At 56.2% G+C, this 13,929-nt stretch overlaps 1 protein-coding gene across 4 annotated transcripts; it reads right to left on the bottom strand.

Annotated features, from left to right (window-relative positions):
* Positions 1–147: 147 nt before the first annotated feature.
* On the bottom strand, positions 148–7,449 carry NLRP6 (NLR family pyrin domain containing 6). Of its 4 annotated transcripts, none has more exons than XM_070488564.1 (8): positions 7,232–7,449; positions 6,263–6,543; positions 5,970–6,008; positions 3,980–5,735; positions 2,983–3,075; positions 1,653–1,823; positions 1,408–1,575; positions 148–1,004 (listed from the first exon to the last, which is right to left on the bottom strand). In XM_070488564.1, the coding sequence occupies exons 2-8, from the start codon at positions 6,540–6,542 to the stop codon at positions 866–868; spliced, it is 2,646 nt and encodes an 881-aa protein (XP_070344665.1). In that variant the 5' UTR covers position 6,543; positions 7,232–7,449; the 3' UTR covers positions 148–865. The 4 variants fall into 4 exon arrangements, with proteins under 4 accessions (XP_070344665.1, XP_070344664.1, XP_070344663.1 ...); XM_070488563.1 differs by having other exon boundaries at positions 149–1,004; positions 2,983–3,078; positions 6,263–7,113; positions 7,232–7,429; XM_070488562.1 differs by having other exon boundaries at positions 149–1,004; positions 2,983–3,078; positions 7,232–7,372.
* Between the last annotated feature and the right edge of the window lie 6,480 nt (positions 7,450–13,929).

Genomic DNA, 13,929 nt, shown 5'->3' on the forward strand with positions numbered 1-13,929 from the left:
CTTCAGAGCTTCCTTCCTGCGTCAGGCTGTTCCCCTGAGCCTCAGATTCCCGTTCTGTGAAGTGGGACGACAGGTGCGTTGGGGACTGAAGGAAAGACTGTGAGCACCTGTTAGGACCCCTGGCCAAGTGCAACAGAAACCAACAGAAGAGAATCCAAAGCAGAATTTATTATCAGTGCATGGGGCGGCTGCCCACATCTGTGCCATCACAGCTCCCAGCCAGAACCGTGAGCTACGGCTCCATCTCCGCCCTCCCCTGGTCTCAGTCTCTGCAGACCTTAGACAGGGAGTGGACAACTCTGGGCTTGGACCACACAGCCTCAGGGATGGCTTCACTCCGACAGCCAAGGCCCAAATTCCTGGGGAGGGACAGTGACCTGCCTACCTGTGGTCAACGGTCAGCCCCTGCTTGATCTCCTGTGGCCACGGGCAGAGTGTAGGGCTGTGGGGGCCCATCCCACAGATGGGGATGGCATCAGTGAGGGGGTCACCAACATATAGCAGGTGCCCAGCTACTCAGTTCTCTTAGCATCATCCTTGTTCGCGGTGGGGGGGGGGGGGGGGGGCGGCGTCTGCATGGAGGATGGCTGGAGGGTCCCAAGAGAGGAAGGTGGGTGGAACCGCGATGGGGATTAGGGGAGGAGTCCCTGGGTGCAGAGGACAGAGACATGACCTGTCCCCCGGGTGCTGGGGGAAGGGCATGTGCCAGGGCTTGTTTGTCTGGATCTCCTCCCTGCCTGTCCAGGGCCCCCCAGGCTCAAAAGGGTTGCCCAGAGCTGAGAGCAGCTGAGAGCAGACCCCCTTGGAATGGGGAGGGCCACAGGGCTGACTAGAGCACCCCTGCCCTGCTCTGGCCGTCAGGGCCTCAGAGGGCACTGCTGAATCCCTCGGGAGGCTCGAGGTGGCTGTCCAGTGCTGGGTGTGTGATGAGCAGACCTGGCTTTGCTGTCTTCACAGCCCGCAGCTCCTGCAGTGACTGCTCACTCAGCTCCACGGAGGTCAGACTGCAGCCACGTGCACAGGACAGAAGGGGCGTTGGTTGGGGAGGAGGAGGCCAGGGCTGGGGGGACACAGTGACAGGGGAGCGATGGGGGCAGTGATGGGGCACACAGAGACAGAAGGTGGCCAGTCAGGGAGAGTAAGAGGGAGTTGGGCTCACTGGCCCAGACTGTCGCCGTGGGCACTGACAACAGACGGACCTTTGGTCCTGCAGAGCAGTCGAGACCAAGGGCTGGGCTGGGGCTTTGGAGGGTGGGTCTTCAGGGGCTGGGTTTGGGTGCCGTTACTTGAGAGGGCCCTGCTACTCCAGAGGTGCTCCTCTGCAAGGTCCATGGCAAGCCCCCAGGCACCCACCCCACCCGGGGTTGAGAGGCTGTGTGCCCACACCCCTCCCGCCGCTGCCTCCACCTGAGGGTCTGCAGATGGCATCTGGGCTGCTGCAGGACTGCACACAGGTAAGTCACCATGGATTCCGGCAGCTGGCAGCCGCTGAGGTCCAGGGTGGTCAGTGTCAGGCTCTGCCAGAGCAGGCCCACCAGGTACTGGAGCTCTTCCTGGAGGCTGGGTTGCTGCACCCTGGGGGGCGGCGTGACCTCAGCAGCTGCTATGGGGGCCCTGCTGCCTCCCTCAGTCCCTCCCAGGCGGGGCCTCACCTGAGCGTCTGTACCCGGCACTGGGGCCAGGCCAGGCCCTCGCTCAGCACACGCAGGCCTGCCTCGCTGAGCCCATTGTGGAGGAGCCCCAGCTCAGCCAGGGCGGGGGCCTCCCTCAGGGCCTGGGAGAGGTCTCGGCAGACCGCATCAGTGAGCTTGCAGCGGAACAGCCTGTGGTCAAGAAGCACATGGGTCTGTCTGCAGGCCCCTGGCCACCTTGCCGCACCCCAGCTGCGCATGCTGCCCGTGCCCGGGGGCTGAGGTTCCGGAGATGTGTTAGCTCCAGAACGTCCCCTGCCCTTTGTCAGCGCATGTGTCCCTGGGGAGCCATGACCATGTGTGCACCCGTGGGGCCACAACCACTTTCCCTCAGGACACTGTTCCCTACAGCTTTGTGACGCGCCCACGCAGACTCTACTCTCAGCATGTTTGACTGCACACAGTCGTGCATCCTGTTGGGAGGGTCATTGCTTACTTAGGGGGCTGGTCCCTAACACTGGGTGGCTGTGTAGCTTCTCCTTTTCTTGTCATCATAAATAACACTGCAAGGAACATCTTACATTTAGTTTGGCGGTAGAATTGATGGGCCAAACATGACTGCCTTTCTGGCTCCCTACGATTATCTCCAGGTGGCTGGAAACGCCTCCCGTATCAAGTTACATTATCACATCACCATTGACATATGAATATGTCCGTCCCCATTTCACCCATCAGTACTAGTTCCTATAATTTTTCTTACTTTCTGCTTAGTCGCTGATAATCAGAGAGTCACTATGTACTAAGTATTGTACCTGCGTTGCCTCATTAATTCTCACACCCCCCCTCTGAGTCGAATCTACTGGCTCCGTTTACAGGGGAGGAAGCAGTGGCTCAGACGGCCTGACTGCACAAGGGCACAGAGACAGGCAACCCGGCCTCAGGGCCTGTGCCCCCAACACCTTCCTCCATTGCTTCTAAGCATCTGGAGGGACCCCCAGCAGTTTCCAACAGCACCTAGCAGCCTTCTTCTGGAAGGAAAATACATTCTGGTCTTCTTTATTCGTCCCCTAGAAGGCTTAGCTGCACCTCGATTTCCACCCAAACTGGGGCCAAACCCTCCTTGCTAACTACACCTGAGCTGGTGACGGGTCTCCTGCTCCCGGCTCCTCTTCCCCTGCTCTGCGTGGGCAGAGCCTGTCAACCCCAGCACGGGCCTCCAGAGACCACAGACTCTCAGCTGTCCCCCAGCCATCCCCAGACAGGGCCACCCTTCTGCCTCTGCCAAGGGGTCTTGCTCTGCATCCCTTCCCGGGGTGGGGATGGGGGGGGGGTTTGGGGCATGGTCACTCACGTCAGCCTGTGCAGACCACAGTGTGGGTCCATCATGGCCTCGCAGAGTGGATGCAGAGGGGAGGCCTGGGGTTTTGTCTTGGTGGCTTGAGAACTGCTAGGGGAGAGAGAAAAGTGAAGTCCACTCAGCCCCCTTCCAGTCCCTCCCTCCTAAAAAGGACTTCTTCCTGTGGTCCTGAGGTGTCAGAGCTGCCTCTGCCCCCACCCCAAGCTGAGCCAGGACCCCTTCACCCCCTTCACCCCAAACCCAGAGTGAAACCACTTGTCTGTGGCCCCTTGCGCCTCCCTGTTGAAGCAATCTACATGAGTCCAATAGGGCAGGTCACCTGCGTTCCAGATGTGGGTCTGTCCTTGCAGCTGCAAGGGCGTCCTCAGCCCCACCCCGTCAACATCCTGACATTCACTCTCTCAACAGATGCTGAGCACCCAGTCAGGCACCAGGTTGGAGCTAAGTGCACAGAAACACGGCACAAGCCTTGCCCTGGGGGGGCTGAGGGGCTGGTGGAGGAGTCAGGCACAGACAGATGTTATCGCATACTGGGTCCATGGGGGCCTTCTGGGGCCAAAGTGTTCCAGGCCAGCTGGGGGAACCTGGGCAGGCTTTGAGGATAGGCAGCAAACAGCCTGGGGGGAGGGGATAGCACAGGGCCAGGGCACAGCTCGCAGGGTGTATTCCAGAATGTATTATGAGAACGCATAATGGGGGGGGTGGTCCTGGGCCACAGTCACGTGCCATGCTAGGAGGTTTGTCTTGGATGTGGATGGCTGGGGGTAGGCATGGGGAGAACACCCTGGGGGAAGAGGTTGGATGCTCTGAGGCTGCCTTGTGAGAGGTGGGCAAACCCAGCTCTGAAGTCCTGCCTCTTGTCTGGGGGAGCAGGCCTCAGGTCTGGACACACTCCCCTGCCCAGATGGACACTGGGTGCACTGGTGTGCGCTGGCACACATGCCCCACACAGCAGCCTGAGGAAGAGGGCGGCCCTGCCCTGGAGACTTACGAGCCGCCACCCAGGCTGCCCTGCAGCCGCTTCATCAGGCTCTTCTTCTTCTTCTCCTGTGCAGTGGCCAGTCTGCAGCTAACCAGCCGCAGGGCCTGCCCGGCCGGGCAGCAGCGGACGCAGTAGCTCAGGACGGCCAGGTCCATGCGGCTGAAGCACACTCGCTCCAGCACCAGCTCAGGGAGGCCGCGCAGGGCCTGGCGCACAAAGGCGTCCTCCTGCGTCTCGTACAGGCAGTACAGCAGCTCCAGCGGGTGGTTGAGCTCCTCGCCCTCCTCCTCCTCCGGTTCCTCAGTGCCCTCCAGCGCTTCGGGCTTCTCTGACCCCTCTGGCGCCGCCGTGGGACGGCCCTGGCCCAGGTCCTGCACCCACCTCAGGACATCCTGCTTCACGCGCTCTGAAACTACGCAGCCGAAATAGCGCTCGATGTCGCGCATCCGCTCTGCGCTCAGTAGTCCGAAGAGGAAGCGCGTGGTGAGCGCGAGGTGGCAGCGCAGCTCGGCGTCCTCGCGCAGAAGCGCCCCTACGCCGCCAGCCGGCGCCCCGGGAGCCTCCTCGTCCTCCAGCAGGTAGGACAGCGCGGCGAAGAATTCCTGGAAGCTCTGGTCAATGAACTGGTAGGTAACCTCGGCCTCCAGCACGCCTGACAGCTCTTTCTTGTTGAGAAACAGCGTCTGGACTGTGGAGCCGCGAAGCTCCAGTCGTTCCAGGTCCCTCTCGGCGAACTGAGCCCTGCGCCCGAGGACGCCTTCGCGGGCCAGGCGGCACAGCTTGCGCAGCTCGCCCTGCACCCGGGGCCCGGCGGCGGCGGGCGCCGAGCTCAGGACGCTGGTGATGAAAAGCAGGTACACAGACGTGGTGGTCTTGGAGGTACGCGACAGGTCCTGGCCGAGCTCGAGCTGCTGGCGCACAACGGTGCACACGATCCAGCATACGAAGGGCACGAAGCACAGCGCGAACAGCGTCTCATTCTCCTTCACGAAGCGGTAGGCGCGCTCCGCTCTCCACTCGTCCTGGAAGAACTTGTAGAAGTACTTCTTCTTGTCCTTGTCGGAGAAGCCGCGCACCTCGGCGCACTGCGGCGAGCGCAGGCGGCCCTGCAGTCTCCCCGGGGCAGCGGCGCGCGTGGTCACCAGCAGGCGGGCACCGGGCAACAGCGCCTTGCTCAGCAGGCCGCCCAGCACCCGCGCGCTGCCTGCGGCCTCGAAGGGGTCCGTACAGGGCGCGGCCTCGGCGGGCCCCGGCGCCGGCAGTTCATCCGCGCCGTCCAGGATAAAGAGCAGCCGCTCGGACTGCGCCAGCATCTGCCGCACGGGCGCGCTGCGGTCCGGGCACTGGTCTAGGATCAGGTCGGCCAGGCTGCAGGTGCCCGATCGCTCCAGCAGCTCGCGGCAAGGCATGAAGAAGGCGAAGTCCACCTTGCCGTGGTACAGCTTGCCCGCCGCCCAGTCGTACAGGATTTTCTTGGCCGCCATGGTCTTGCCGATGCCCGCCGGGCCCTGCAGCACCACGGTCAGCGGCCGCTGGCCCTCCTCGTCGCGGCCGAACAGGCGGTTGAAGGTGTGGGTGTCCGAGCGCCGAGCGCGCTCCGGCTCCGGCTCCTCCACGGGCCCCAGCGCCTCGGGCTCCGGGGCGGCGCTCTCGGGCGCGATGAGGAGCTTGGTGAAGCGCTTGTTGATCTTCACGGAGCGGGCGTTCCTCTCCTTTATCTTGGCGTGCTGGAGCAGCACGTGCTCTCGGTATTTCTTCTTGTACTCTAGGGACGGGGGGGAGACGGAGACAGAGGGACGGGGATGGGGTAGGCTGTGTCAGCCGACCCTCAGGGACCCAGTGCCCTCCCTGCCTGGCTCAGACCTCAGTTTCCCTCGCCCCCCGGTGGCCTTCCCACGCCCGCTTCTCCCTGGGACCAGCTGTCGGGAACCTCCGAGTGGCGTCGAGGACACTCGTGCTCCAAGCCTGGGGCCAGCGCCTCCCACCGGGAGGGACCTACCAGACACGGAGAGCAGCGCCGAGGAGCTGGGGCCGAGCCCTGGAAGGGAGACCTTCGGTGAGGCCCCGCCGAATGAGCAGGGGCCGGGGCCGCAGTCGGGGGTCGGGGCCACCCTCAACAGAACCCAAGACCCGAGCCCCGGGGCCCGCGAATTTGCGGATGAAGCAGCCCGGGCCGGGGCGCGCCGGGGCTCTTCCGGGGGAGCGGGAAGGGGGGCGGCCTGTGGCCGGGACTCTGTCCAGGCGGGAACTCACGAGGGACAGGGACCCCGGCGACCCCCACCCCACGCTCACGATGCAGCCGCTGCTCCTTGAGCCTCGCTGCCACGTCGCGCACGTCCGCCCTCTTCAGGGTCTTGCGGGCCACGTCCAGCGCAGGCTCCGGCCCGTAGAACTCGGTCAGCTGCTCGGCGAGGTCCACGGCGTCCGCGCCCTCCAGCCGCCCCCGCGGGATGCTGCGGCCGTCCAGCTGCGCGTCGCGCAGCTTGTGGCGGAAGCGCTTCAGCTGCTCCTGGCTCAGGTCCTCGAGCGCCGCCAGGAGCAGCTCTCGGGCGGCAGCGGCGCGGGCCTCCATGCTGGGGCGGGGGCGGCTGGGTCAATATGTCTTCCCCTCTCGCCGTCCTCCTTCCTGTGACCGCAGCCCGCCACTCCGCAGCCCCCCAGGTGCCTCCGGGCCAACGCTCGGCAGCGCTCTGCCGGGAGGGGAGTCCTCCCTCCCAGGACCCTGGTCTGGGGGCTTTGCCTCTGACCAGGTCGCAGCTTGGTGGTGAAGTGGGGTCACCGCAGGGCGGGCACTGGCCTCAGACCCAGGCCTACAGGGCCTTCCTGCTCCTTCCTTCCATACGCCCGGCCAGGCCCGACCCCAGATGAAGTGTCTGCCAGGGCCTGTGCTTTCCCTTTCTGTCTCTCCCCTGGGAGCCTGGAGCAGAGCTGGCCTCAGCTGGAGGCGGACTCCCCACCTGCCCTGGGCTGTGTTCCGGAATGCTCACTGCACCCTTGGTGGGGCCCAGCCTGGGGGCCTTGTCCCAGGGGCTACGTTTGAGCCCTGGTGGGGAAGAGATCCCAGCAGCACCCTCGTGGAGATGGACGCCATAGCTCCTGAGCCTGGGGGCCCTCAATGGAGATGGATGCCCTAGATCCTGAGCCTGGGGGGCAGAGGGGAAAGGATGTAGAGAAAGGTGTGAAGCCCAGGGGTCAGCTGGTGGAGGCTGCAGGGCTGAGACCAGGCAATTCCCAAGTGACCACTCTAAGAGCCACACTCACCTGCAGCAGGAGGCCTCTGGCTTGTTCCTGGAGTCTGGCCCTGAGCTCTAGCACTCAGGGGCAGAGGTGGGAATCAGAAACCCGGTCCTTCCCTAGGCTGACTGGAGCCAAGCCCTGGGGGGCTGTCAAACTCCGTCCATGTGCTGGGCCTGGGGTCTCTAGCTCAGCCAGCACTGCAAAGTCTGTCCAACGGTCACCAAGCTCCCAAGCTCGGGCGCAGTGGTACATGTACAGTCACCCTTTAAGAGCTCTGCTTGGTGACCTTTGATTTCTGACTACCCCTTTATTAATGTTCTCTGAAAACCCGTGGGGTGTGGCAGCTAGGCACGGCTGCGAGCAGGGAACTGTGCAGAGTAAGGCAGGCTGCATGGAGAAGGCAGCTGGCTCAGAGCGAGGCCTTCAGCTTAACATTCTCGAGATAGGCTAAATCCTGAAGGCAGTGGTGAGGAATGGCTTCCTAGGTGCAGGGAGTGCTGAGAGCAAAGGAAGGATTTGCACAGTGTTGCCGTTATAGGGCAAAGAAGGCTGACCCCAGGGGGCCGGGAGACAGTGAGACTGGAAGAGCTCTGTAGCTCCCCACACCTGGCTCCAGCAGGCTGATGGGAAGAGGTCTGGATGTGAGGAGTGTGTGTGACTGACATGGGACCACGCAAGACCATGAACGTGGGTTCTGCTGACAGTGTCTGCCTGTGCGAGGGTGTGTCTGTGTCTGTCTGTGACCATGTCAATACTGTGTTTGTGGTAGGTAAACAATAGTCCCCAAAGGCACTGATCCCAACCCCTGGGACCTCTGAATGTGCCCTCATGTGCCAAAAGGGACTTTGCCAGTGTGACCAAATCCAGGATCTTGAGATGGGGAGATGATCCTGGATCATTCAGGTGGGCCCTAAATGTGATCACGAGTGTCATCAGATGAAGGCAGAGGGAGATTTGGCAACATGACCCTGAAGCAAGACACTAGGCTGCTGGCTTTGAAGGTGGAGGAAGGGGCCTCGAGCCAAGGAGCACAAGGATGCAGCCCTGGAGGCTGGAGGCGGCAGGAAGGACCCTCTCCTAGAGCCCCCAGAGGGAGTACGGCTGAGCCAGCACCTGGACCTTGGCTCAGTGACACTGATTGTTGGCTTCTGACCCCCAGAACGGTAAGAGAATTGATGTGTGTTGCTTTAAGCCACTGAATTTGTGATAACTTGTTACTGGCAGCCCCAGGACACGAGCCCAGTTTCTCTGAGAGAAGCTGTGTGAAGGTGTGTTTCTGAGAGTGTGTCCACAAGAACAGGTGCTTGGGAGCTGTCACTGCCTTTCTGGCTCCATCGCCGTTAGGCCCTGAGTCACCTCTTCTGCCAGGAGCCTTGAGAGCTGCCTTGGGGAGAGAACCTGGGTCCTGGGAGACTCTATTCCGCTACCTCTGAGGAGAAAGAGGCCACAGAGGTGCTCATTCCTCCCTATGGTTTTTTTCTATTTGAGACAAATGGACTCCGCCTCTCCCTGTGGAGGGCTCAGGTTGTCCACGAGGCGGTTGTTTGATCACACCGACATTACCCCATGGTAGCCCCTCGCCCGCTCCTGCTCCCTGAACACTGGCTGGGGCCCTGCCCTCCTAACCCGACCGCCCTCCACACAGGCAGCCTCCTGGGCACAGGACAGGAGGTGAGGGGAGAGCCAGCACGCTTCCTTGGGGGAGGGGGAACTTATTGCTTTTTAAAGGACTTGTGTGAACACGAACACATCTCGCTGGTACTCACTGAGCCCTGAGGGGCAGGGCAGCACATCTGCCCTGTGTGACTGGCCAGGCCCAGAACAGGGATGAGACCCTCACTCCAGACCACGGAGTGGGTAGCATCCAGCAAAAGAGAGAAGTGGTCATGGTCTCCTTGGGGTCTGGGTCCTGGGGACAAGCCCTGAGCAGAGTCTGTCCCCAGCTGCCTGAGGGGGCACTGCTGTGAGCTCTGTGTGGAGTCCCTGCTCCCCTGACTCTCTGGCCCTGACTTAGCTCCTCTGACGTGCTGGGATTCTGCAGAGGGAACTTGGCAAGGTGAAACAACAGCCCAGACTCAAATGCAGAGGTTTCAGAGCTCGACTGTGGGCAGAATCTGGCCCTGCACAGCTTGATGGGCATTGCAGGGCCCCGGCCACAGCCCCACTTCAGAACACCCCAGTGCGCCCCTCACTGATCCCCTTGCTAAGCCCGACTCTAACCCCAAGACGCTCCCATGTGTATTTGCTCCTCCAGGCACAGACAGATATCCCACACAGGCTACTGCTGTATTTCTTCTAAACGCACATGCACTTTCCTCTCTTCAGAGTATAAATTCTTGAAAGCAAGTTCTCTACAACTGCACTGTGTCCCTTTCATTGTTGTTTTAGACAGAAAGTGCCCTGGTCAAGAGCCCAGTCTCTTAAGCCAGACTGTCTGCGATCAAATCCTGGCTCCACCATCCAGTAGCTGGGTGACCTTGGATGAGTAACATAACCTTCTGTGCCCCCATTTCCTTGTCTGCAAAATGGCATGGCGACAGCACTTCAGCGTGGAGGGCGAGAGGAGAGAAGCTGTGATGTGTATGCCAGCACATTCTGGGCATCAGTTATCACCATCATGCATGTTCTGTGATGGTCCCTCACCATGAAGCTGTGTTTTCCGGGGTCACCAAGAATGTCCCCATTTCTAAACTTACTTTGGTTCTGATTCAGCTTCACCTCCCCAGCACTTAGCACTGCTGACCATAAGCTTTTCCTTAAAATGCTCTTTTCCTTTGGTCAAAGGAATCAAGGGGTGCAGGTGCAAGATAGCACTGGGGTCAGGGTACATGGGGTCCAGGAGGGGCTTTGCCTCTGCTCTGCCATAGCCAGCATGGGGAAGGACCTGAGGCCTGTGATTTGGGGATGCCAAGGTCACCCTGTCTCCTAAGATAGACTCTCCTTGAGTGGACTCCATGCCCCATAAACTCTCAGCACCTGCCGATAACAGGAGCCAACATTCCCAGGAATCCTTGCCAGGAAGTGAGCCATGGAATCATGGGGACGAGGAGAGGAGGCTGGGAGCAGAGAGAGGGTATGGCTGGGGATGAAGGCCAGGAGAGGGGGAGGGGAGGGAAGGGAACGAGCAGATGAGAAAAAGAAAGTAAGAGAAGGGAAGGGGTGCAGAGCCCATGTGGCAGGCAACACCTGCTCATCTGGATTTGTGTCGTCTACAAGGTTTAGCCTCTGAGCAGGGCCACTTCCAAAGGTATAAATTGGAAATATTTAACAAATAATTTAGACTGCATTGTGAATTTCCTCCAAGGTCCCTCCCACAAGAGTTTTACTGCCCAACAAAACTTCCTGAAAATCTTTGATTATTTCTTCCTCACTCCCAAGTTCTGCCTTCATGGCAGCTGCTAGCGTGGTCTCCCTGGAGTCTTCCTGACTGTGCCTTCAATGTCACCCACTCTTGCTTTGAGGTTCCCCTCCCTTGGTCCTCCTGCCTTTGAAAAACCTAGTTCCTGAGTACTTTGTGAGCCCTGAGCAGAGTCCTTCTTCCCCTGTTCTAGGCATTCCACTTTACATCCTGATCTCAGAGAAAAACCATTCGAAGACTCCACAACCTTTATCTGGAGGAGTGCATAAGGAGAGGACAAAGGTGGACCTACAGCTGACACACTCCCCTGTATGCCAACAGATTAGATAACTTAGACGAGATGGACAAATCCCTAGAAAGACACAACTACTGAAACTGGCTCAAAAGAAATTAAAAATCTGAATTGATATATAACAAATAAGGAGATTGAATTCATAATCAAAACACTTCCTACAAAGACAAGCCCAGGCCTAGATGGCATCACTGGTGATTCTATCAAACATTTAAAGAAGAATTACTAGCAATCTTTCACACTCTCTTGCAAAAAGTATAAATAGAGGGAATGCTTCCCAGCTCCTTCTATGAGGCCATATTACTCTGATACCAAAACCAGGCAAATATATCACAGAAAAACTAAAGACCAACATCCTTGATAAATATAGACACAAAAAATCCTCAATAAACTACCAGCGCACAAAATCCATTAACATATAAAAAGAATTATAAACTGAGCAGGACTAAATGGGATTTATCCCAGCAGTGCAAGATTGGCTTGACATCCAAAAATCAGTGTAACAGGAGGGTCTTTGCTGTTCCTACCCAGCAGGAGCTGGCCAGGTGTCCTGGGTGGTTCTCATTCCCTTTGCTCCAAATGAGGGTTTTCACTGTAGTGGCTCTGTTCCTATTCTACACTGGGAGTTTTGGAGGCAGATGTCTCATCTCTTAGTCTTTAGAAGTTTGACGTCAAGGTGTCAGCAGTGCTGATTTCTTCTAAGGCTTTTCTGGCCTGTAGATAGTTGTGTTCTTCCAGTGTCTTCACATGGTGTTCCCTCTGGGTAGCCAACATGGATTTTAACAGAGCCTAACCTACCTGGGGGAAGGAGCATATCCAGCCCCAGCCTTTGCTAGTCTTCCTGTCTCACTCTGTGGAAATTAGTAAAGAAACCTCAGCTAAACTGGATGGGGAAGGCCTGCAGGGGGAGCTCACCCCCATCACACATCATCAATTACTCCAAAGGGGAAGAGAGGACCTTGCCTCTCAGATGGGAAGTACAGTGGCTTTACTACTAAAGGAAGATTCTCTCCCCACCCAGCAACAGCCCAGCCAATGAGAGATGCCACAGCCCAGCCAATCAGAAATGCCACAGTTCAGCAAATGAGAAACACTGCAGCTTAGCCAATGAGAAATGCTGCAGCCCAGCCAATGAGAGATGCTGCAGCTCAGCCAATGAGAAAGGCCGCAGCCCAGCCAATCAGAAATGCCACTGCCCCACCAATGAGAAACACTGCAGATCAGCCAGTGAGAAATGCCACAGCTCAGCCAATGAGGAGCTGTTGCCATGCTGAACTGTTACTCTCGCTAACGGACTTTCCTTTAGAAGAGCCCCTCCCTCTCCCCCTTCTCTATAACCGCAGCTCCCCTCATTTGTTCTGTAGATTTGGCTATGGTTTGCCATAGCATGTACATCCTGAATTACAATTCTTTTGGCTATTTTCAAATAAACTCGTTTTGAGGTAAACTAGCAGGCAAATTTGCTTTTTAAGTTGACAACTCAAAGAGGAATTTTGAAAGAAGCAAGGGGAACCCGCCCCCTCCCCCCCCAGCTTACCAATAGAGGAATAAGGATAAGAATTACTTCAGACTTCTCTTCAGAAACCGTGCAAGTAAGAAGACAGTGGAATGAAATATTTAAACTATCAAAAGAAAAAACCCACCAACCTTGAATTTTGTATCCATTGAAATTATACATTCATGCCCTGCATAACGACATGTCAGTCAGTGACAGACAGCATATATGACAGTGGTCCCATGAGATCAGTGCCACAGAACCTAGGTGTGTAGTAGCTGCACCATCTAGGTTTGTGTAAGTGCAGTCCATGCTGTTTGTACAATGACGAAATTGCCTGACGTCACATTCTCAGAACATATCCCCATTGTTAAGTGACTCATGACTGTACTTCAGAAGTGAAGGAGAAATAAAGAATTTCTCATACAAATGAAAATTCAGGGAATTTGTCACCAGTAGACAAGCCCTGCCAGAAATGTTAAGAGAAGTTCTTCAGAGAGAAGAAAAATGATATAGGTCAGAGTTCAGATCTACATAAAGAAATAGCTTTAGTAAATGAATACAAGAAAGTAAAATAAAATATTTTATTTTTCTTATACTTAACTGACCTATCAGTTTGTTCAAAATAATAATAGCCATATGTTGGATGATTACAGCTTGTGGAAATGTGTGATGGCAATGTTATAAGGGATGGGGAGGAAGAGTTGGGAATACTCTGTTATAAGGTACTTGAACTGCCTGTGACGTGGGATAGTATTATTTGAAAGAAGGTTTAGATTCATTGTAAAGGTAGATTGCAAACACTAAGGCAACCACTAAAGCATTTAAAAAGAAGTATTCTTGCTGTGCTAATAGAGGAGACAAATCAGAATCACATAAAACACTCAAAAGCAGAGAAGGCAGAAAAAGAGTGGAAGACCAAAAAAGAAACAAAGACAAAGGCATCCAATAGAAAACTGTTACAAATACTATAAATATTAATCCAACTATATCAATAATCACTTTAAATGTAAATGACTAAAATACACTGATTAAAAGAGAAGGACTATCAGAGGGGATGGAAAACATGACCCAACTCTATGTTGTCCACAAGAAACCCACATTAGATGTAAAGACACAGAGCGGTTAAAAATAATGGGATGGAGAAAGATATGCCATGTTGACACTAGTCAAAAGAAAACTGGATATTTAAGAAGATTGAAACCATATCAAGCATCTTTTCCAACCACAGTGCTATGAAACTAGAAATCAACTACAAGAAAAAGGCTAGGATAGTCAAAAATATGAGGTAGTCAAAACAAGTCAAAAACAGGCACACAGATCAATAGAACAGAATTGAAAGCCCAGAAATAAAATCATACATCTACGGACAGCTAATCTTTGACGAAGGCACCAAGAACATACAATGGAGAAAGGAAAATCTCTTCAACAAATGGTGTTGGGAAAACTGGACAGCCACATGTAAAAGAATGAAAGTAGACCATTATCTTACACCAAACACAAAAATTAACTCAAAATGGAATAAAGACTTGAATCTAAGACCTGAAACCGTAAAACTCTAGAAGAAAACATAGGCA

Source organism: Equus asinus, chromosome 17 (genome assembly GCF_041296235.1).
Source record: "Equus asinus isolate D_3611 breed Donkey chromosome 17, EquAss-T2T_v2, whole genome shotgun sequence".
NCBI lineage: Eukaryota > Metazoa > Chordata > Mammalia > Perissodactyla > Equidae > Equus > Equus asinus.

Bases quoted from the DNA above. Each gene is read 5' to 3' on its own strand.
- NLRP6 (XM_070488563.1), bottom strand. From the start codon at position 6,542: ATGGAGGCCCGCGCCGCTGCCGCCCGAGAGCTGCTCCTGGCGGCGCTC. The intron at 5,736-5,969 runs GTAGGTCCCTCC...CCCCGTCCCTAG, and splicing joins GGCGCTGCTCTCCGTGTCTG to AGTACAAGAAGAAATACCGA. The intron at 1,005-1,407 runs GTGGAGGCAGCG...ACGTGGCTGCAG, and splicing joins TGCCATCTGCAGACCCTCAG to TCTGACCTCCGTGGAGCTGA.